Source organism: Phalacrocorax aristotelis, chromosome Z (assembly GCF_949628215.1).
Source record: "Phalacrocorax aristotelis chromosome Z, bGulAri2.1, whole genome shotgun sequence".
NCBI classification, from domain to species: domain Eukaryota; kingdom Metazoa; phylum Chordata; class Aves; order Suliformes; family Phalacrocoracidae; genus Phalacrocorax; species Phalacrocorax aristotelis.
In genome coordinates, this window is record NC_134311.1 from 78650411 (window position 1) to 78673683 (window position 23273).

Consider the following 23273-nt stretch of genomic DNA (forward strand, 5'->3'; position numbering starts at 1 on the left):
CCTACAAGCCTGTCTTTCCCTATGCATTTTCTTTCCTAATGCAAAGCTTTATGTTTCCCATACAATCAAGGAAGGGTGCTTCTGAGAACCACCAGGCAGACACCTTACCTGCTGAAATACAAATGCCAAACTGGCAACATATTCAGAGGCTTTCATCTGCTTCTCTCCATGGCCTGCCCAGGGCTTTCACGCTCTTGAACTAGGAGAATGGCTGTGTGGGCACCTAAAATTTGTGTAAAAGTTTGTAGATGTAAAAGTTTGGCTTGTACAAAGCCAACGCTGGCTTTTATAGCTATAATAATGGAGTCTGTGTGTTGGTTTGGGGGATTTATGCCTTGGACAAACTCATGAATTTAAATCAGTACAAAATCCACCCCATTTTGTGTTACGGTATCTACAGGAAAGGAACTGAACAGAATTTGATGTAATTATGTTCCAGTTGTGTAAGAAAATGCTGAAAATAAATAGCTACTCTGTGTGTGAACGTTTGAAAGATAATTAATACATTAATAACCCATTATTCTCTTTATTAGTAATACACTATGAATGTTTATCTATTGCAGCATCGTTACCCTTTTAGGAGAAACTCTGAGCAATGCATTACACCTTTCCGACATCTCTCAAATTATCCAGTGAGTAGCTAAGCTGCACATGTAATGCTGCAGCATGGCAGTATTAAAAGGGATCAAGATGTCTTTAGAGGATCCATGTCTTTCTACACTTGCACACTGGTTTGAAAGGAAAAATTGGGTATTTGAAACTGGATTCAAAGGTAGTGACTGGTCTGAAGGTCACCATGTGGCTTGTGATGGATCTAGGGGTCTTGGAGATGTGTTAATACAAGTGTGAGGCTGACCTCTCTCTGCTTCTGCAGAAACAGATTCCTGCATGTGTCTTGTTACCATATGTCTGCCTTATGCAACTGAAAAACTTTCTGGAAAGCCATGCAAAAATTACAGACTACATTTTTGAGTGTTTTACACATCTAATTTTGGATAATTTTGCAATTTTGAAGTGCTAATTTCTGCAAAATTGCTTCTTTGAAACATCAGAAATGACACAGCTTTTTTAAGGTAGATTCAAAATGGCAAGATTTCTATGTTGGGAGAACTGCTCCCACAGAAAGCTGGCAATCTGTGTTGGTACGAGGGTGGCAGCTGAGACACTGTGAGAAGCCAGCTCTCGCTTTTGAAAGTTTTATACCTGAAGGCTTAGAATTTCCTTTTGGACAGGTTGGATTTTGTCCCCTCTTAAGCAAATTCAACCTATGAGTGTAATGACTAGGTTGTCTGGCAGAAATATGCTTACCGCAGAGAATATGCTTTAAGCTGTGGCTGAATATAAGCTTAGAAAGGTGTATTAGTGGGGCAGAAAGCTAGTGAAAGCCATGAGCATTTAACATCATCATTGAGGCTCACAGCCTTGAGGAATTTGGGAGCATCTGCTTCCAGAGAGATTGGTAGGGTTTGAGCCCCCTTTAAGATCTCAACTATGTGTTTACAGATTATTTTTATGTGTATTAGGCAACATTCAGTCCTACTCTAAGACCCTAGACTTCAGCTGCACAGAGATATTTCATAACAAAGTTTCAAAATACCTAGCAGTACGAGGTTGTGCCTTCACATCACAGCCCTTTGTTCTTGCAAACATTTGGTATTAAGCTGGATTTCAAGAGATTTGTTGAACTTGGATATTTGTTGATCATGAAAAAAATAGTACCAAGCTGCTTTTAGATGAATGAAAAGAAGCCTAAACAAAGCTCTTTACGCTGTCGTAAGCTGCACTGCAGCTATTGATCTTTCTCTTCAGGCAGTGCTTGCTGCCCAGGCTCGCTTCCTGCTACGCATCAGCAAGGCACTTTCTATTGACAAATTACTTGTTGAAATGATTCAACGTAATTAAATAAAATAAAGGCCTCATTAGTGAAGAAATAAAGTGATCCTTAAACACATAGTGAATGTTTCCTAATGTATTACTGCCTATAATTGGACTTCCATTGCAGTGCTGCTTTCTTCTCCCTCTCCACCCTCGGGTTGGGTGAATCATAGAATCAAAGAATCATAGAGGTTGGAAGAGATCTTTAAGATCACGGAGTCCAACTGTCAACCTCACACTGCCAAGCCTACCAGTAAACCATATCTCCAAGCACCACACCTACATGTCTTTTAAATACCTCCAGAGGTGTTGACTCAACCACTTCCTTCCCTGGGCAGCCTGTGCCAGGGCCTGACCGCTCTGGCAGGGAAGACATTTCCCCTCATCTCCAACCTAAACCTCCCCTGACGCAGCTTGAGGCCGTTCCCTCTCGTCCTGTCCCTGGTGACTTGGGAGCAGAGACCAGCCCCCCCCTCACTCCAGCCCCTCTCAGGCAGCTGCAGAGAGCGAGAAGGGCTCCCCTCAGCCCCCTCTTCTCCAGGCTAAACCCCCCCAGCCCCCTCAGCCGCCCCCCAGCACACTTGTGCTCCAGAGCCTGCCCCAGCTCCGTTGCTCTTCTTTAGATGCAGGCTGATAGACTCTGCCCTTCTGTCCAAGCTGAGTCCTCTCAGAGCCGTGAGTGTGTGGTCAAGATGAGTTGAAGAAGAGGTGGGTTGCGAAACGCAGATCCGATCTGGGACTACCCCGTAGTGAGCCCTTCCTTCACTTGCAGCAGTGCATGGTGTGTGTGGTCAAGCAGAACATAGGAGCACGATGTGAAGAAGCCCTGAGAGAAGCATGAGAAGATGTGGAGCAAGAACAAGCCCTCACCTTCTGGGGTCTCCCCAGTCCATCTGCACAGAAGGATGGGAGGTGAGAAGGATGAGAAGCTTGCTCATTCTTAGTGCCATTTTCTCCAGAGCACTGTGGTGATGATCGCCCAGGATTAGGTAGGGATTAATTATGGACCAGTAAGCCCTTTTTGCTGTTTCTGGGCTCACCTCTGGAGTTGTTGATGTCTCTTAGTTTCTGCCTAAAACACATTTGTTATCCTTCTTCCTTCTGGAAATGAAAACAGGTGTCTTGTTTATTTTCATTAAATTTGGAAGTGATAAACATGGCTTGATGCCTTGTGATGTCAACCTGGAGTAGCTCTGAAAAGTCACCCTTTCTTATGGGTCCTGCACAGCTTTGCATATCTTTTCATAAGCATTTCTTGATACTTTTATTGGCTATTATTTCAGAGAATATTTTGGTTGGCTCAGTGCTTATTATTCTATTCTGGTTAATGTCACTTAACCATACATTTGATCACTAACAAAACAATTCAGCAAACAGCTGAAACACTTAAGATAACAAAAATATTATGTCTTTGTTTTCCTCTTTAGCCAACAGGCAGGGTCACAGTGACCATCCTGGATAAATAGAGCAACTTCTGTGTGTCAGGGGACTTATTTACAGAACATGGCTATGGAGCTCATGGAACTGTGATCCTGGAGTGCTCTGAAGCAGGAGGAGTGATAGAAAATGTCTTAATTTAGAGGACTTCTAGGTATTTGCAGCAACTCTGGCTGCAGTTGTCCTTTGCCTGCAAGGGCAGTTTAAAGCACCTGCATGGGTGCCTCTAAAGCCCTGAGAACTTTTCCTGTTTATGCGGAGGATGGCAATATGGGTAAATAACAGGCAAGGGGTCGGTCAGCCAGATGGTGAAGAAAGGAACAGAAAGAAACATTCATTCTTCTTTTAAGATTCCTTTGTGCATCACAAGCAAGTAAATAATGAAGAGTAATCCCAATCTTTTGTGCTTTACCTTTTTTTTTTAGGCAGAACAACTTTATCAGTGTTGATGTTGGCAGCATCGTGGTTTTTGGCTCACTGACATGTTTATCCAGCCTGTCCATCCTTCACATGATCCTTTGTGGCTGTGTTATTTATAATCTGTATTGCAGGAGCAGTCCCAGATCGGCATCTTGTTCTGCCATAAACACGGGCCTTGCATCCAAGACCTTCAGTCTGTAGTTTATACCTACAAAGCATCCCTTACAAAGTAGCAATTAATTAGTCCTGACAGTGCCCTAGACAATTTGTAGTGTGTTCTTAATAGCAAAGGGAGAGGTTATTGCTGATGAGACATGCTGCAGATGAGTATCAGAGCCAGGGAAGATAACTACAACTCTGACTCTTATTGTCAAGCCTCATTGTCACAAGCCAGCTTATCACTAACATACTGAACAGGAATACACTGGATAATTAATCCTTTCTTCTTCTGCCCCCCAAAATTAGTTACAGGTGGGGTTGAAAAATGTCAGTCCTGCAGCGAGGAGCTTGCTGTCAAAGCCGTGTCTCCACAACGAGACGTGCCGAGACGATTCCTCTCCTCCCTTCCTTGCAGGGAGTTAGATTCTGCCATGCTGCGGCGGCTGGAGAAGAGGATTTTGGTTGACCTCCCAAGTAAAGAGGCACGGCAGGTGATGATCCAGCACTGGCTGCCCTCTCTGAGCAACAGCGGAGGAGTAGAGCTGAGAACGGATCTGGACTACAGCTTGCTGGGCCAGGTGAGACAGCGCTGCAGCAGGGACAGCGCCCGCTCAGTGCTTGAGGTCTTTCCGGGTGGGAACCGCAAGCACTGGTGACATCCATCACCCGCAGAGGTGGCGTTATGATGTGGTGGAAGAGCTCCGCAGCAGGGGCTTGGGACAGCACCTCTGTCTACAGCAACTGCGACATCCAGAGCTGGGGGAAGGACCTCAGCTCAGTTTGAGGCTCCAGACAAAGGGAGACCAGCGAGACATGGGGGCTGAGCGTTTCACAGGCACGTGCCCAGCTGTGGAAATCACTCTTTGCTCTGCTTGCAAAGGGTATATTCTGATCCTCTCTGTTGGGCCAGCTTTTCAGCCTTAAATACAGGGAGACTTGCAGCAACAGTATATTTTATCATTCGTCTCACCAGGCTGGGAGCACTTGCAATTCATCGGGGTAATGAACAGTTAATTGTGTAGGGAAGGTTTGTCACAGCTCCACTGCTGCAGGAGAAAAGAGCATGTTGACAGTGAAGAGATTCACTAGATACCCAGGCTTTCTTCACTTAGCCCTTTGTCACATCCTAAATTCTTTGAAAATACCTTACAGCTTACCCAGTTGGCCCTTTTTACATCTGTTCACAGAGGCAATACTGCTCAGTTTCTGTTTCATAAATGTCAATGGGGAAATATAGTTATTTTATTAACAGGAAAGCTAGGAACAGATACAGAAAGATGAGTCTTATTTGACCTACAGAAAATTGCCCCTTCGAAAGAAAATGCCCAGTATTTTCCTTGCTCCTACAAGATACCCTGGACATTCAAAGTAAGAACAAGCAGCATAATGTTGAAGGGAGGGGACACATAGAAATATACGTGTGTGTGTGTGTAGATATACACATATATTTCAGACAGGAATGGACTTTACAAATATTTTACATATATATATAAACTCTACATCCTTGTAAATGCCATTCCTGTCCGCTTTGTAAGCCTGTAAGCTGTGATCTATCATTCTGATCCCATCACAGGAAACAGACGGGTACTCCGGCTCAGACATAAAACTCGTGTGCAAGGAAGCAGCCATGAGACCAGTGAGGAAAATTTTCGATGCTCTTGAAAATCATCAGCCAGGTACCACAGCTCTGAGTAGGGAATGTGATCTGGGAAATGCTGATCTACTGCTGTAACTCCAGAAATTCTAATGTCAACCCCAGCAGGTGGAGCTCTGTTATCTGCTTAGAAGTTTTAAATAGTACCTTTCTAAAACAACTACCTAAGGTAAACATTTCTGAAAATCAGGCCTTTTTTTAAAGCTGTTGGTGTCTGTGCTCTGTGCACAAATACATTTTTTTCTTCATCTCACTATGTTTATTCTGTTGTTTTCATATATTCAGCATTGCATTAGGCAGGGAAATAAAATAACATCTTTCGGTAATAATAACAGCATTTAATCAATTATCTTATCTTTAGGTAAGAGTAACTTACCCGTGATCCGCTTGGACACGATCACCACAGCAGATTTCCTGGATGTGATTGCCCACACCAAGCCATCAGCAAAGAACCTAAGCCAGAAGTACACAGCTTGGCAGAGAGAATTTGAGTCAGTTTGAAAACGAAAACCCTGAAAGATTGAAAACTTCCAAGATTTTTGCTTTCCAGAATGGCATCACCTTGCTTTCAAAGAATTGAGTGGTGATGGGGAAGGAAGTGCTGTTGTTTCCAGGGGAGATCGTCACTTTCAAAATGTAAGGGGTGGGGGTGGGGGTGGGGGTGTGTGTGTGTTTTTTGGTTATTTTTATTAGCCATTTTCAATGACCACTCAAAAAACATACTTTATGGAAATAATGTAATTGCAGATACTATGTAATGAAGACTCCAGCCTTAATTTTATGTATAGAGACTTAAAAGACTGCTTGCTTCTCAGTCCTTATTCATGACCATTATTTACAGGTTTGGGGTGGAAGATCTGAAGCAGAAAGCTTGTTAAAAAACAGATCAGTTTAATTCCCCCTTTCTGAGACTCACTAAAGCATCACAATCAGCATAGCTTTACCATCAGAGACCCGCACCCTTTTTATTGAAACATAAGTGACTGCTTTGAATGACATTCAGGAGCTTTGCTGTGCTTCATAGAACAAGACATTGTTTTTGGCTGACATCAACATCTTGATGTGCCACCTGTATTACTTGCCTGTTGGTTCTGGGTATTTCCAAGGTGGAAAAGGCAATGAATTAGAGGAGCTTGGAGACACTGTAGAAAATCAGCACATTTAGGCTTATCTAACTAGAAACTGGATTGGTGGTTACCCACTGGTTCGCAGCCAGCCATAAAACGCTAAGAGTGAGACTTTGCAGCGCAGCAGTAAATACTAGCCAAGTTGGAGGCTTTTCTGCTTATAAACGCAGCCAGGTAACCAGTCAGGACTGCCACACCTCCCTTCACATTTTCATTAGGAATTCTAATCAGTCATGTTTTCAGGCTCTCGGGTCTCATGGCTGCCACCCTCTTGCCTGGCAAGAGAGTTACCCTCTCTGCCGTTCTCCCAGTGTTCTTGCATCAGCTTCTGTACAGCTGCTCTTGTAAGACATACCACAGGCTTGCATGCTTTCCAGCACGCTCCGGGACCTCTAAAGCACCGACAGTCTCTTTACTGTTCTAGCATCACTCACGTTGTCAGAAGTCTTTATGGGGAATGTCTTCACAGGTTTTTTGCTTATAGATCTCTCACCTCCTGAACCTGACTGACTGTGGGCCAAAGAGCTCCCTGACATACTCCAAGCAGGAACCAACACAGGTTCAGAATTGTTGGTGTGGAAAAGAGGTGTGTGGATTTATTCAAAAGCATAGGTTACAACTTCTGAGGGCGTGCAAACAGTATCTAAAGATGGCCTTTGTTCCCGGCGGGGGGCAGTTATTGCTTCCGGTATGTCCACGGCCGAGTCTCCTCCACCCACACATTCTGCGTCAGGCAGAGATGAAATCTCAACGCAAGTAACCACCCACCAAGTGAGACTGCAGACAGACAGGTCTTTCATGTGAGAAGAGCTTCCCATTCATTCATCATGATGATTTTTTTTCTTAACAAGAACAAGCATGGCTCGTTAACACGAAACTATATTTTCAATAAGGTTAATACTCCAGTAATGTATAATTACAATCTAATAATTTAACACTCCGGAGCACTGTAAAACAACTGTAAAGGACTTTGATGACTACAGTTCGCAAATGGACCAGAAAAGCTATTTACCATCATTACAAAGTTGGTTCATATCAGTGGATTTAGCGCATAGGAAAAGCACTGCCTGCTACAGAATTAAATTTCATTTTACAGCTCTACTAACCAACCGGGTAAGAACTGGAATCTGTCCCCATGGCTTGCGAAGGATTTTTCCCGTAACATTAAAAAGAAACAAAAAAAGCCCCCAACAATAGTGAAATTTTGCAACTGTAGCATTAATAGGACCCTGTTGAAGTCTAATTTCAAAAATTCAGTCTCTAAGGCATTTCATACCAGATTTTTGTTTCCATACCATTCTTTTTAATAACAGCATCTAATTAAAACATCTGTAAAATGCTGACAGTTTTAATTTTATGGAAAATTTGAAAAACAAAACCCAGGCTCTGTTCTAAAGAGAGGAAAGATTTCAACAGTAGTTATTATTAAACAATGGTGATATTTCAATTCAGAAGTCACTTCTAAACATGCCTAATCTCTACCTTTGAATCAGAGCAGAGCACAGGCGTACTCACTGACATCACCACAGGCTGACTAAGGCTCTTTTAGTATTTGAGGTTTATTTACTTGAGTATTTCCAGTGTGGGTTTTATTCAGTTTAGCTTATTCAGCACAAGAATGTGATACTTTTCCAGGCAGGGCTTTTCATCAGTTATTTCTCAAAAACTGACACTACACAGAACTCTCTGCTGCACTCCCTATGTCATTCAGGAAAGCAGCTGTGTCGGTTGTAGCCTTTCTGCCTCACCTGCTGGGTATCCGCAGTCCCTCACTACATCCTCATGGAACTACTACAGCAAAGGGGCTCTGCTGTGCCCGGGCAGGGCCCACACCTATCCTCTGCCCTTTCACAGCTCAACTGGAAGGAGCTCACGGCTGGGTTTCTGATGCAATGCATGCATTGATCCTGTGACCTTAATTTTTCAAGCAAGAGTAAAGGAAATGATGTGAAACAGATGTCTCTTCAAACTAACTATTCCCTTTCTTATACCAGATGCTCCAGGATATGTTTCACTGCCTCTGGGAAATTCTCACAGGTTAAGTAAGGCGCCGGATTAATTTTGTTTTCATCTGCTGGTCGATATTTACCTGTAACAGATGGACAAAATGAGGCATTTACCAAGGTCCTTTGAGTATCCTTTTTTCCCCCTGAAAATTACAGCCTCTCTGGATCAGTAACAACTAGACACAGTAGGAGGAATGCCCATCTGGGGTCCTCCTGCAACAAACATCCCACAAGTCTCCCCTAAACAAATACTGAGCCTTGCTGAAGATTCCTCCAGGGGCGGCTCTGGCTCAAAAATCAGCATTACTTATGCACTGGTTTCACTCCACTCTACTGGCACTGTTCTTTCTCTGGCTATTCAGATATTCGTGTTGCGGGTTCCTGAAATGTTATCACCTTCCCTTCTGGGTTTTATGAAGAAGAGTAGGATTACTTGCTTTCATTTTCAGCACCATGGACTGTGTGGCATGAGCAGCTGCCGCCTCAGAAAGACCTTGCCCAGTCCACAGTACCATCAATAACACTGGTAATACCTGTCAGTCCCTTAAGGTTCTGCTTCTGTCTGGAGCAAAATTACTTTTATAATTACCAGTGTAATTACTAGGGAACATCACCAGAGTTCCTGAATGATGAGAGGCTGCATTACTCTGACCAATTTTGGCAATCTAGAGATGTCACAGTAACAGTTCTCTCTGTTTTTTGACTAGTGCTTGGGATTTTAGTCATTGGAAAAATTTCACACCTGCAAGACCAGCCACCCCCATTTATTACTTTATATCATCCTGTGATTGGTTTGGGGTCTGTGCTCTAGCCCTGTTGTTGAAATGTTAAATATAATGGCCTGACTAAAACGCAATTTACTGCTTGACAAGCTGCCGTGCTGCAGCTGAGGAAACCCATCTGCTGCATTCACCCCAAAGTGACCGATCCATCGAGCACTTACCGGTCCGTACCAAAATCCCACGCATGCCCGCGTTCTGGGCACCACCAACATCATCCCTGCAGTCCTGGGACGGAACAGGAGATCAGCTGGTTAGTGGTCACAGACACTATTTGTTAAGTTTTTCATGATGTTCTCTGCTTTGCAGATCACTAGTAAGATGCTTAAAAGCGGCTACACAGAGTCAAATCTTTTAGATTTAGGATCTGTTCTATTATAGATTCAGAAACTGTTAGACAAACTGTCACAGGAATGCTTTACTACGTGCTTTTTGCCTGATTAAATACTGACTGAAGTAAGAGTACTAATCCCATGGACTAGACGTTAAATCCTGCAAGTTTCAATGGTTCAAATTTCACCACTTGTTTAATGCCAGTGCTTTTAGAAAGATCAGTTCATGGCAACTGGGAGGCACGACACACCAGGTTAACAGGCAGGTGAGAAGGTATTTGGTCCCCACGTACATCACCAATCATGACGGCCTCCTCTGGGGCACAGCCAGTCCCCCGCAAAGCCTCAAGGAAGAAGGTTTTCTCCGGCTTCCCCACCACGGTTGCTTTGGTGTCCGTCGCGTATTCCAGCCCAGCTACGAAAGGTCCAGGTCCCAGAGCCAAGCCATCTTTTTTCTTGAAATATCTGGCTTTATGTATAGCTATAAGAGGAGCCCCATCCAAAATCAACCTAAGAATGAATGAAGAAGGAAATACAAAAATTTTATTTAAAAAAAAACCAATTTTTACCACTGAAGGCCTGAACTGGCTTTCACAAAGACCCAAATGATAGTGCAAGCTGGCATTCATTTGGAGAGCTAAATAAAGTTCTTTTCTTTCTTTTCCCCAGAATTTGCTAATAAAACAAATCCCCCAAATAATGAATTTATTATCTTGAGGATTTTAACAGGTAACTTTTAAAAGCCTGTCTACATTTCTCATGCAATTGGGCCCATTACTCTAAGCAGCCTCACTTTTTGGTGGGAAAGGAGGATTTTTCTTTCCATTAACCCCACCTGATTTACAAAAAAAAAAAAAAAGGCCTTTAAGAAAACAATCAACGTCTTGCTTTGCCCCTTCACTGCCTTTCTGGAGCTCTGCTCAAAGAGGCTGGCTTAGGCGAGTTGTACGCTCCGTGGAGGACGTCTGCTCACCTGCAGAGCAGCCTGGGTACTCCGAGCAGTACATAAATGGCAATATTTCATTTCACTTAATTATCGCAAAACCCTTCTACTGAATCAATGCATTCCAAAGCAAGCTCAACAGGAAGAGAGCTGGCATGTGTATCTGTGAGCAGCCAGGTATGTTCACAATGGGAGGATGCCTCTAGGATACAGAAAAATTTAATTTGACAGAGCACCACAACCACTTACATTCAGCAGTTTGCAGGAAAGATCTCACCTGAGAGAATTCTTTCAAATGTGGCATCAAAATCCAACATATACAAAAAGAGAAATTTAGTCTCAGTCATTTCAAATGGTGCCTAGAGAATGGCCTTACTCTTTCTCATTTTGGGACTTGTATTGGGTTAAATTTACCTAATAAAATGTTGGATATCAACCAAGTAGTTGCGTATCAGGTAATGAGTCAGCCTGGGCTCTTCACAGTCAGTGGAGAGGAAAAAGCACTTCTCGGGCACAGTTCAACTGTCCTATTTTAGCCCCACTAAGGGAAAAATGAAAGATGCCTTACAAGCACCTCCCCTCTCCCTCAGGAGCCCAGGTCACCAGCTCAGATACAGGCATCGGCACTGTAGGTATCTGTATTTCATCAGATTCACCTTAAAGTTTTGCTACAAGCAATGCAAATCGAAATTACCTGAGCGGTAAAGGACAAGGAATAAAGTAAGGGACATGGCATAGGGCTCAAGAAGAAGGGAACGTGGCCAGTAGTTAATATTTCCATTAGACCAAACAAAACTGACACCAGCAAAAAGTTTACCCTTAAGAGACGACTGGGGGAATAACCCAGAACAAGTCAGTGAAGAGTTAAGGATGAGGCAGAGCCCATCCTAGGGCCTCTGCCCAGCCTGAAACACAGCACCAGAAAAACACCAGGCAAATCCAGGAGATTCACAGAGGAATTTCTTCAGTCCCCTGCAGTGGGCATGGCATGGCCTCGCTTCCCAAGAGGGACATGTATTCAAGGGGGTAGCATCGAGTCCATGTTATGTGAGCATCCTGGCCTCACCACCCAGACATCCCGGGACACAGGATGCTCACACGATATTCATGACAGAAATATCAATAAATAAAACTAGGCAAGCACTGGAATACATGATGGGTTTATGTTCAGGCAGTTGTGAAATTAGAGTGCACTCCTAAGCGCGCTGTAAAACTCCACGATCAATGCCATTGGCAACACGCACTAATGAGGCTGCCTGAGAACCAGTTTGGGTCAACACATGTCCTTATGACATAGAACTGGCATGCAGATAACAGCACTGCCTTCCGACTCCAAGGAGCTTCCCTAGGATACTGGTGAGCAGTAATTGATACTCCCTCTTTGGATTTAGTGGTTATAAAGGCAGATTAAGGTGCTTGAGATCACATTTTTTTCAAATCCCAAGGTGAAAAATTGTGTGGTGGCAATCATCCTGTGAGCAAAGAGTGGGAAGGACTCATTGCATGTATCGTAGCACAGCAGAGAGTTATCTGGGGTGTTACAAAATGTCCTCTTCAGCTCTGAGATGGCACTAGAGCTGGTTATTGGCTGCCCATGGGGTTAGCACTCACACAGCTGGGACGGGCTGTGCAGGTGGGTGTTCCTTCCACCTGCACAGGTTAGGCCAGGCTTATCAGCTTGGCCTAAACCACTGCAAAGGGACAGTGGGTTCAGAGAGCTCCCAGTGAAATGAAACGGAGATGCAGCAGGCTCTGGTTGGGCACAGGGGAGGTGGGACACTCAGAGGACTTTCTCTGTGTATTTCACAACAGACAAAAGGCACATCACCAGGGGTAAACTCAGCAACAGGCCCATATTAAAGTCTTCGAAGCTAAAGGTGTTTTTTCAAGTTAAAATCAAGAGTGCTGTGCTGATCTAGAACTGGAGAGAAGGTTGCACAGCTATGCATCTCTGCACAAACTACTGCACCTTGACTCCTGTATGATCACAGATAAGATCTATCTGATTTACCCCTTCGCCAACACACAGAAAGAAGAAATTTAGAAATAAGACAGGCTGGATCAGATCCATAATTCATCCAGCCCAGCATATGATCTGGGTGAGGGGATCGAGTGCACCCTCAGTGAGTTTGTAGAAGACACCAAGTTGGGCGGGGGGGTTGATCTGCTCGAGGGCAGGAAGGCTCTGCAGGGGAACCGGGACAGGCTGGATCGATGGTCTGAGGCCAATTGTGTGAGGTTCAACAAGGCCAAGTGCCGGGTCCTGCCCTTGGGTCACACCAACCCCAGGCAATGGGGCAGAGGGGCTGGGAAGTGCCCAGCGGAGAAGGCCCTGGGGGTGCTGGCTGACAGCCGGCTGGGCATGAGCCAGCAGTGCCCGGGTGGCCAAGGAGGCCACCAGCCCCCGGGCTTGTGTCAGCCCTGGCATGGCCAGCAGGAACCGGGCAGGGATGGGGCCCCTGTGCTCGGCCCTGGGGAGGCCCCACCTCGAATGCTGGGCTCAGGTTTGGGCTAGTGGACTGCCTGAAGTTCAGGGTTAAGGTCCCAAATCCACCAAGGCTAGTGGCTCTCTCTCTGACATGGAGGAAGACACTGTAATCACACTAAGTAACGCCCTCTTCTTCCGATAGGAGAAGGACTTCCTTGCCTGTCTAGAGGTCCAGAGCCCAGTACAATAGAGCCACCATTCAAAAAGCCACAAGGAAGGACTGACTTACTGAAATGCTCTGTTCATCATCTGATAGTGGAAGTGCTCCGGAGCCAGTCCAACCACCACAGCATTGGGGTCATTGGTAGCTATCCCTGGAAAATCAAAACATGACTCTGAGCGAACAGAATTTGATTCATACTTAACAGTACACAGTCAACAAGTGCAATTAATCACCTTGCAGCAAAAATGAGCATTTTCTGACACAGACACTTCACACAGGCTAGCTTGATGTCTTTTAGAAATGAGGAAAGCATCTGTGGAAAAGGTGTTGATCTATCCAGGCTCTGCCATCCTTCACAATGGACACAACTCTGCAGCAGGACAGTCTAAACAGCAAGTGTTGAACAGTGATTCTCTCACTGCCTTCACTGAAATGCAGCGGACTGCATGAACCACTTTTTTAACTGAATGGCTTTTTGTTATCTAAGTATCTCTTTCTACATATATTCATATGCTTTGTAAAACAGTAAAGCAGGAAGGCTAGTGAATTCCATCCAGTTCTTCTATTCCCTCTAGTCACAGAAAACCTCACTTAAGGGAAAAAGCCTGACTGTTTTTCTGCATATCAGTCTGGTTATGATGGCAAAGACGGCACTGCAGCATGACCTAGAAGTTGTTACACTAGATTAGTTTTGACTCTTCTGGAAGGTCTGGTTTTTTAATGGGGATTAGTCCCCTCGAGAACAGCTTGCACCTCCTTTGCCCTGCGCTGCTCTGGAGGAGCATGGCTGTTTTTACGTGGCAGTGCCACCTCTGAACAGAACCGGCAATTGAAGAGTGGCATCTACAGGAGAAACAGGAGTACCAGAGAGTTTTATTTAGGACAAGTTAAATATCAGCTGCATCCTGCACTTGCTGGGGGTTTTATTCCGCCTTCACACAGCATATTCCCTACACCTTTCCTGGGATAACTAGAGCTCCTGGGTCTCCAGCGAGTGGCATTGCAGCTTGCTGGCTGATGTCTCCTGCCAAGTGTCCTTCAGTTAGCTCAGATGGCAAAATGTACGCTTGGAGATGCCACGTGGATTTGTGGCACCATCCAAAAGCATCTGGGTCCCTTAACCAGGAACAGATTACATTCATCCATCTGTGACAAACTTTATAGAGAGATTAGCCAAGAATAGTTCAATAGCAGCCACTAACAGGAATTTAAAACATTCTCCATTGTACTTTAATGTTTCAAGAGCATCACTGAGAGAATATGAGCAAAACCACTTGTAGCAAAAAGAAACAATCCATTCCAGATCCAAGCAACATAGAAAATGCCACCAAGGTACTCTGCTGATACCTCTAGCTTTGCCATCTTTTACAAAATTAGCATCAGCTACTGTAAAACTGATGGAAAGATCCCAAATACATGGAGATTAAACTGATTTAACCACCTTTGATGAAATAGCTGCTGCCTCTGCTGCTTCTGACCCAAGAAAGCCTTCCTGAGAATGCAAACACAGAATATTGCTGTGGGCATATTTCTCTGGGTACAATGTTAGGTGGAACAGATTATCAGGTTTCATTGCTCTCAGAGCCCACAGAGGCTTTTCTCCTGAACACTTATCTTTCTGAAGATTACTGACTAGACTAGGGCACTAAAATTTAACAGGAAATAAACAGGAAATCTAGTCTAGCTCCTAGCAAGATTAGAACGTACTTAAATTACACAGGCATAAGAATTTCAGTTCATAAGGCAAGGGGCAGGGAGCAGTGATAAGCCGTCCATGTTTTTGCTGCCTTGACTTTAGATGAAAGGCTGAATATACTATATACAGTTTTCAACTCTGAGTACATTAAAACTGTGGGTATCTTCACTACTCTTGAAACAACGATGTGGTTAAGTCAAGGACTAACTGCCCTAGCTTCAGGCACCTGCCAGACATATCCAATTTATAATATATCATCTTCTACTCCCCTTAGTGATGAGGGAGGGAAATGGGAACATCTGAAAGTAAAACAAGTTTTAACCAGGTCTTTAGAGATTACAATCTCGAGAAGACAGGGCTATGAACCTTCTGTCACCAATTAAGGTATCAAAGTACATGGAGTGAGATCTAGGTGTTCAATACAAGGTAAGTAACAACAGCTTCCTGGAGATTTTATATTTAATAATAATGTATTAAGAGAGAAACAGCCTCCCATGTGTGCCTACATGCTGGCTTTTCTGCTCTTTATGATTTTGCTCATAACAAACTGAAAATAGCTGTACAACAGCTGAGGGAAACCTGATTGCCAACAAATCAACACATCCTTACTATAAACAAATCAACACTGGTAGGTACAATAAATCTCCAGTGATCTAGTGATAAGTATTCCTTTTCTTGACACTGGAAATTAATAAAAAGTATCGAGTTTTGCCCCAATTCCTGACTATTTGAAGGCTTTGGCTGCCATTTCCTCAAGAAGCTACGACTTCAGACTGTTTAATGTTAATTTAAAAAGAAGAAAGGACCTTTATGACTCTGGAAAGTTCCACATTCCAGCCTTCATCACAGCTAGTGGTACAAATACGACTGTCATTCTACAAAAGGGAGAGCACTGTGTTTCTTTAGCCATTCAGTAACTTCCATGCTGTTCTCTGACCACCTCACCTGTGAAATCAGGCAGGGCCTTATCGTCCACCAGGAGGAGAGGCCGCACCTGCTTTTGCTCCAGAAGATTTCTGGCTGCCGTCAGAGACGTGAAGATCTCATTTTCCACAATGTCAAATCCCAGTTTCGTCAGCCTCTCCAGCAAGTCTCTCTTGCACTCCTTTGTTGTGTTCGTCACAAATCGAATGGTAACTGGAGCGCTGCGCAGCCTGATGGATGAAGAAAAAATGCAAACTGGCCACAGCATCCTTCTGTTTATGTCTTTTTGGGACTGAAAAAGGACCATTTGTCTAAAGGCTGTACATTAAAAGACTGTATATGTCCCAGTATTGTACTGGCGCCACGGAAGAACCAGGAGGTTAACTTCTGTGGACTGGAGGGCAAGGTGAAACAGATGGCAAGAATTACAGCTACCGGAACAAGACCAAGTGTCCCCTGCTTTGCTTCTACCAGGGGAAGTCTGGAGGAAAATGGTGATTCTGAACTCCATCTTCACAGTAGTAGAAAACACATCTATCATCAAAAACGAGTTTGAAAAGCCTTTTAATTCAAACTAGATAATAAATAAACCAGTTCTGTATTCTGGATCAACAGCATCCTGAAACAAAATAAATAAACAAAAGAACCTTGTTGCTAAATTAATATACTGAACTCCACATGCTGGGTGAATATCACAGCAGCAGTGGCTCATACAGAGATGCAGGATGCTCCAGGAGCCTCTGTTACCTGCACGGCGACTTTGTGCCAGCTTTTGCAGCCATTTCTCCCTTTACTGAGGAACATCGATATCACAAAAAAACACACTATTGCCCTACACCGACAGTACATGCTACCAAACAGTCAAATAATTTTAAGTGACAATTTTAACAGTGTTCCCTTTAATTATTCCCCTACCATCACTTTCTCTGCTTGTTGCTATAGAAACAAACACTGGCATCACGACTGCACGGAGAACATCACAGTGAAGTTGGTCAACGCTGGAGACTCGCTTGCACCTGCTGCTGCTTCTTTCTCTTGTTTGTTGGATACGCTGACCCTTCACAAGAATTAACTTGTAAAAAAGTCCCCTGGTGGCTAATAAAATAAAAATTAATATTTTTTTTCCTGTGGACCTCAATACTGAAAAGTAAAAACAGAATCTATCCATTTGTTCCCTAAGCAAGCTGCAGGCCAAGCATTTCAGTGTCTCTTTAGGAAGGACAATGACATGGATTAGCAGAAAAGAGCACGAGAATATATTTTTTTCAAAGCTCTAAGCAAAAAGACCTGTCTGTTCTTGGCCGTGAAATGACACCTGCTGTGACAGCAGGCTGAAGCTGACAAACAGCACCAGACTCCCCCTGCGCCTCACCCCATCCCTAACGCCCTCCCTTGCCAAAGCCAGTCCAGGGCCTGCATGAGCACGGCTCAGCAGGAATCAAGCAGAGGACAAAGGAGAATCAGTGCCTTTATAGAACAGATTGTCTTCTGATTCTGCAGAGGCCATTTCTTCTGTCCAGTCTACTGCCTGGAGGTTCAAAGGCGAGCACCAGACAGGGCAGGAACTGACCCATTCTTGACAATTCCACTGCTTTTATGTGTGTGTGTATATATATATATACGTGTGGATGTTCAAGAACGCTGGCTCTCACCTGGCGCAAGTTCTCCCTGCAGCATGAAATCCCAGGCAAACAAAGTCCAGTGAATGAATGGGTAATGAATGAGCACCCAATGCTTTAGCAGTTTTTACTTCCTTGCAATTTTACATCTTTAGGAGTTAATTATTTCCACAGAATTATTTATGAAAAGAAATTCAGAGTTTCCTAATCCCTCTGTGAACTTTTCCTCTGAGAGACAGTCCAGCTATATAAAAATCTAAGCAGCCAATGCAACTCCAGTAAAAACTTCTCACCCTTAATTCAACCCTATTCCTCTCTCCTGATTAATTCTTACTGCCCCAGCATCTTAAGGTGCCCTCCCTCACTCATCATGATATCATATATCACTTCATGGTTTTCTTCATCCACTGCAAGATGTCCTCTCCAGGAAAACAGTTTCATAACACAGTACAAAGATCCCTGGGGTTGCGTATGCTATCTTGCTGCTGACTCAGCCAGATTAAGTCATTTTACTATGCCTCAGTTTCTTAGGCACCCTTTAATTAGAATAGAAAGAGGTATTTAACCATCCCGTTTATGAAAGTGTTGGAATTCCTACAAAACATGGGTTGTATTATGTTTCTCAAACTAAAAGACAACTGATGCTGTTTACCTAGAAGAAAAAAACCTTAAAAATAGTAAAGCGAAGCCTCAGCTGAAAGACCAAAAGAAACGAGAACTCTGCAAATGGTGCGTTGCGCACTAGGCCAAGTGATTCTCTCTGTTATTCCTCTTTAGCTCTCCACAGACCTAAGGGCTCAGACAAACAATCAGGTTCCTGCAGTTAAACAAAGCACCAAGGAACCGCTCAGCTGAAGTGACTTTGGTGTACATGGGGTAATTCGGGTTGGCTTAACTACTCTGTACTTTGCCTAAGGCTGTAGTCCCATATGAATTAGCAGAAACACTCTGAATATTGTCTTTTTCTATCTAGAAAAGACTCAGAAAAGATCCAGAGGGTAACTTAGGAAAGCTGCAGGGGCTTGAGTGATACATGGCAACTTTTCAACATCCAGGCTCTTTGCTGGTTTCTCTTGGTATTAATACAAGTTTAAACAAAAGCAGAATTTGGCCGCGTATTTGCTTATCCAGGACAGCATAAAACGGCAGAAGCTTCTGGCCCTTTTACTGAGAGAAGCGTCTTTGTGCAAACAGCGCCGACATAACCTGTCAGAGGAAATCAAAAAAGGTAGCTTGCCTTTTAAGAGCTTCCTGCGCGCCGGGCACAGCTGAGTCTTCAACGTGAAGTGTGCCGCTGAGATCCACCAAGACAGCTTTCAGCGCACGCCGAGCTGCCATCCTTCCTTCCCCAGGGAAAAGGCAAATAAATGAAACAACAAAAAACTGGTTAGCAGACAATGGATAATAAAAATAAGGAACTCAGTTAAGCGCCTCATTTGTGCCAAGCCCGGTATTACTCAGAACATTACTCGCAGTATTAAATGGGCCCCTTTAGACAGAGAAATAAAAGGCAGTGTTTAAAAAAATACATAATTGATGGGGTGGTATTTTCCCAAAGACTCTATATATGGAAATCAGGTGCTATTTGTTTCTTAAGTGCCTTTATTTGTGTGTGTCAAAAAATTCTCTAAACAACTAAGACTGGTGGGAAGAGGATCATTAGGTCTGGTATTGCTGGTTCAAGGCCTCAGCAAGCACATTTCAGCAAGTCCCACCGACACCAATGGCCCCGTTCAAGTTAAAATAAACACAATACTACTAAGTGATGATACAGTGCTCCGACTATAAAGCTCAAAAAGCTCTGCAAAAGTGGATATTGCTAATTTTATTTTTGTAAGCGAGATCTACAGTGATCCAGCCCACACAGTTCAGGTGGCCTAACTCTTAGGTTATTTGGGGTCAGCTGCCTGTGTGCCAGCATGGATTTAGCCTGGAAGCTCTCGGGGGTCAAGGATATTCAGCAGCCTGAAGGGTTACTTCCGTCCTCTTGCAAAGTGAAGTAGTCAAGCGTTTTTTCTATAGCAAGGTTCTGTGTCACACAAAAGGAGACTGCCCAAAACAGAAGTCACCATTCAAAGGGTGAAGGCACCGGGGAGGAAAATGGTAAGGTCATGTGCGAGTCATCTGGCTTAAAAAGCTGTCTTCAGAAACCAGTAATTCTCCTTACATGTGCTGCAAGTGCTGTATTTTGCTCCACAAGCCAGTTTGCTGAGCTATTTCTTAACGAATGTCCAATATGGAACCTTTTCTCCTGCTGTGAGAGAGTAACGACTACCAGATCCGTCATCACCAGCAAGTCATCGCGGTTCTACATTGAGCCCTTCTGGTTACGGACAGAATATGTAACATGTATGTAGTTTTAAAAAACATGCAGGGTGGTCAACATCATGATTAGAATCTGCTGTAAATTTAATTTTCTATTAGGACAGTTTTATCTTTGCAGACAGTTTTATCAGTGACCAAGATCACATAAACTTGATGTCTCAGGTACAAGACACTCAGGCAGGAAGCTTTGAGATTCCTCTTTCATTACTCCTGCTGGTTCCCTGCAATAAGATAAAACTGCATAATGGTTATTTGATAGTATGTCTGTTGCTACACAGGCCAAGGTTAAAAGTCTATGATAAAGAACTGATAACAGGACTCCTAAGGGAGTGTCATCAACTGCATGGGGAAGGAGGGCACCAGGTTTCTAAGGCATGCTCTCTGAGCAAAATAGTGCAAAGAGCCTGAACAGAATGGAATTTGCATAACTTCACGTTATCTCCACGACAAAAAATAAAACACTCTCTTCCCTCAGGCACTTCAACTCTAGCACAGGGAATTTTGAGTGCTAAAAGATTAAAAAAAGGGGACTGTAGAAGGTGCTATTATGAGAATTCTCTAGCCGAGGATGCATGGCCGCAGAGCGACTGCACAGCTAAGGACGGGGACAGAAAATCCTGCATTAGCAGAAATGGGATTTTTTTTTTTTTTTAATTCCTCTTTTACCCTAGATCTCCGCTGGTTCTCCTACTCACAGCGTATCTATTCAGGTGGTACCGAAGTTATCTGCAGAGCCAGCCTTCAGCACAGCTGATTTTAAATGTAGAGCTCGCGGCCTAGCAAGGAAGTCCTGAATCAGCGCCTCGGTTTTCTTAATCGCAGCCCAACACATCGGGGGAACCTCACCTTCGCGCCGGCATTAGAGCCTCAGCAAGGGGATGCAGCCGCACGGTAACTGGGGCTGGTCAGGACACGAGGGACCGTCCAGTTCTGCTCCCACGCGGCCTCTGGCAGCCCAAGCGCCCGTGTCCCCGACAGGGACGCGACAAGGTGCCCGTAACCGACGTGGAAGCGGCTCGTAATGGCAGAAGGGCGCTGGGGCCAGGGCCGCTCCCCCGCCCCACAGCGCCGTCGGGGACGGATCCCCTCCCCTTCCCCCACCATCCCGAAAAGGGCGTGAGAGAACAACCAGCCCCCAACACCACCCCCCCACCCCCCCCAAGGAGATGGTACCGCCGCTTTCCGCCGGTTTACACTGGGCAGGTGGGCTGGTCCATTCGCTGGAGGGGGGAGTATCCGAGCTCGGCGGACTCCCCTTTCCCGTGACGCGGACGGTTCCGCCCGCCCGTTCGCGCTCGAAGGCGGCGGGCGGTACCACTCGGAGGAGAGGGGAGAGCAGCCCTGGCGGCAGTTCGCCTCCCCGGGACTAACCTGGCTCCAGCCGCCCCGCCGCCTCCCCCGCGAGCCACCCGCCAACGCCCCGCCAGGCGGGGCCCTCGCCGAGCCGGGGCTGCCCGGCCTAGCGCCGGTGCCCGCCCGGTACAGACACAGCAGCCGGAGCCGCGGCAATGCTTAGGGGCACCCGCAAGGACCGGTGTCCCTGGCGGGGCCCGGCAGTCGTCGGCGGGCAGTGCGGCGGGCAGCCCGCGGCGGGCCTGAGGGACAAAGAGCGCGCGGCTCCGCCTCAGCGGGGAGGCGGGAACGGCCGTCAGCTGCCATTGCAGTGGGGGTGCAGCAGGCACCGACTGGGGCGGGGGGGTTGATCTGCTCGAGGGCAGGAAGGCTCTGCAGAGGGACCTGGACAGGCTGGATCGATGGGCCGAGGCCAATTGTGTGAGGTTCAACAAGGCCAAGTGCCGGGTCCTGCCCTTGGGTCACACCAACCCCAGGCAACGCCCCAGGCCTGGGGCAGAGGGGCTGGGAAGTGCCCGGCGGAGAAGGCCCTGGGGGTGCTGGCTGACAGCCGGCTGGGCATGAGCCAGCAGTGCCCGGGTGCCCAAGGAGGCCACCAGCCCCCGGGCTTGTGTCAGCACTGGTGTGGCCAGCAGGAGCCGGGCAGGGATGGGGCCCCTGTGCTCGGCCCTGGGGAGGCCCCACCTCGAATGCTGGGCTCAGGTTTGGGCCCCTCGGGACAAGAAGGCCCTGGAGGGGCTGGAGCGTGTCCAGAGAAGGGCAGCGGGGCTGGGGCAGGGTCTGGAGCACAAGTGTGCTGGGGGGCAGCTGAGGGGGCTGGGGGGGTTTAGCCTGGAGAAGAGGGGGCTGAGGGGAGCCCTTCTCGCTCTCTGCAGCTGCCTGAGAGGGGCTGGAGTGAGGGGGGGTTGGTCTCTGCTCCCAAGTCACCAGGGACAGGACGAGAGGGAACGGCCTCAAGCTGCGCCAGGGGAGGTTTAGGTTGGAGATGAGGGGAAATGCCGTCCCTGCCGGAGTGATCAGGCCCTGGCACAGGCTGCCCAGAGAGGTGGGGGAGTCACCGTCCCTGGGGGGGTTCAAACACTGTGCAGACGTGGCCCTTGGGGCCATGGTTTAGGAGGTCTGGGGGGTGTTGGGTTGGGGGTTAGTCTTGATGGTCCTAGACGTCTTTTCCAACCTTAATGATTCTATGATTTCTGTGATTCTAGGATTTCATAAGAAATGAATTAATCATTTAATTATTAATATTATATTAATATTATATTAATATTATATTAATATTATATTAATCAATTAATTATTCTATACACTCAGTTTTGTATTGTGATAGTATATTAAAAAATCAAAGGTATATGAGGTAATACAATTCGAAATTCATAACCTTGCATCCTAATGTGACATGTCAAGGATAAGTAAAGTGAGTTTGAGATTTCTTTATTTGTGTACAAACCCCTTACCTTCCTCCTCTTCCCTTTGCCTGTTCCTACGCTGTTCAAAACAAAACCTCTAACAGTACAGGTATACAGAACTGATCCTTTTTTCCTGTCCGTATTTGCACTGAAGACTATGTGAAGTGTCCCACAGGCTTTATTTTCAGAACGGAGTCAGCCCCACAATCTATTGCTGTGAAAGCACCTCCAGTTCACAAATCCTTACTAGAAATGAGCAATTAATCTACACTGGAAAGCCTTAGCCATCACCCTGATCTGTAACATGTTCTGGCTATTGTAATTTCTGTGCCAGGTAGGAGTGATAACGCTCTTTGTGGTGAAGTGACTGCTGGATTGCAGGCTGCTTTGTATATCGAGCTCTTTGCCAGGTGGAAGCTTTTTTGCCTGCTCCTGAAGCACCTGAGCCTGAAGGTGCTTCACCTCGTGTGAACCTAGTCACAGCAGGCATGTTCCAGAAGCACTCAGACCCGCAGGAGGAGATGGCAGCAGTGTAATTCCTCCCTGGCTGTTTCTCTCTACACTCCT

At 45.5% G+C, this 23273-nt stretch overlaps 2 protein-coding genes across 12 annotated transcripts in view; one reads left to right on the forward strand and one right to left on the reverse strand.

Moving 5' to 3' along the window:
* KATNAL2 (katanin catalytic subunit A1 like 2) overlaps positions 1–6273 on the forward strand; it is a 40698-nt gene extending 34425 nt beyond the window's left edge. For all 4 annotated transcript variants that reach the window (XM_075079767.1, XM_075079769.1, XM_075079768.1 and 1 more), the window contains 3 exons: positions 4307–4469; positions 5465–5567; positions 5907–6273. In XM_075079767.1, coding sequence (XP_074935868.1) covers positions 4307–4469; positions 5465–5567; positions 5907–6046 — 406 coding nt within the window. In that variant the 3' untranslated portion in view covers positions 6047–6273. The remainder of the gene's footprint in view (positions 1–4306; positions 4470–5464; positions 5568–5906) is intronic.
* A 1260-nt stretch (positions 6274–7533) lies between these two features.
* HDHD2 (haloacid dehalogenase like hydrolase domain containing 2) lies at positions 7534–21405 on the reverse strand. Of its 8 annotated transcripts, none has more exons than XM_075079771.1 (8): positions 20794–20859; positions 19790–19876; positions 18860–18961; positions 16025–16233; positions 13450–13534; positions 10083–10299; positions 9622–9685; positions 7534–8761 (listed from the first exon to the last, which is right to left on the reverse strand). In XM_075079771.1, coding segments are annotated over exons 2-8 (783 nt in total). In that variant the 5' UTR covers positions 19792–19876; positions 20794–20859; the 3' UTR covers positions 7534–8657. The 8 variants fall into 8 exon arrangements, with proteins under 8 accessions (XP_074935872.1, XP_074935874.1, XP_074935877.1 ...); XM_075079773.1 differs by having other exon boundaries at positions 18860–18965; XM_075079776.1 differs by lacking the exons at positions 19790–19876; positions 20794–20859 and adding an exon at positions 21319–21405.
* Between the last annotated feature and the right edge of the window lie 1868 nt (positions 21406–23273).

What these genes read in the sequence shown, in the direction of transcription:
- HDHD2 (XM_075079779.1), bottom strand. An exon ending in GGCCCTGCCTGATTTCACAG is followed by an intron (nt 13,535 to 16,024) that starts GTGAGGTGGTCA and finishes TTGATTTTCCAG; the next exon opens with GGATAGCTACCAATGACCCC. An exon ending in ATGATGAACAGAGCATTTCA is followed by an intron (nt 10,300 to 13,449) that starts GTAAGTCAGTCC and finishes ATTCATTCTTAG; the next exon opens with GTTGATTTTGGATGGGGCTC.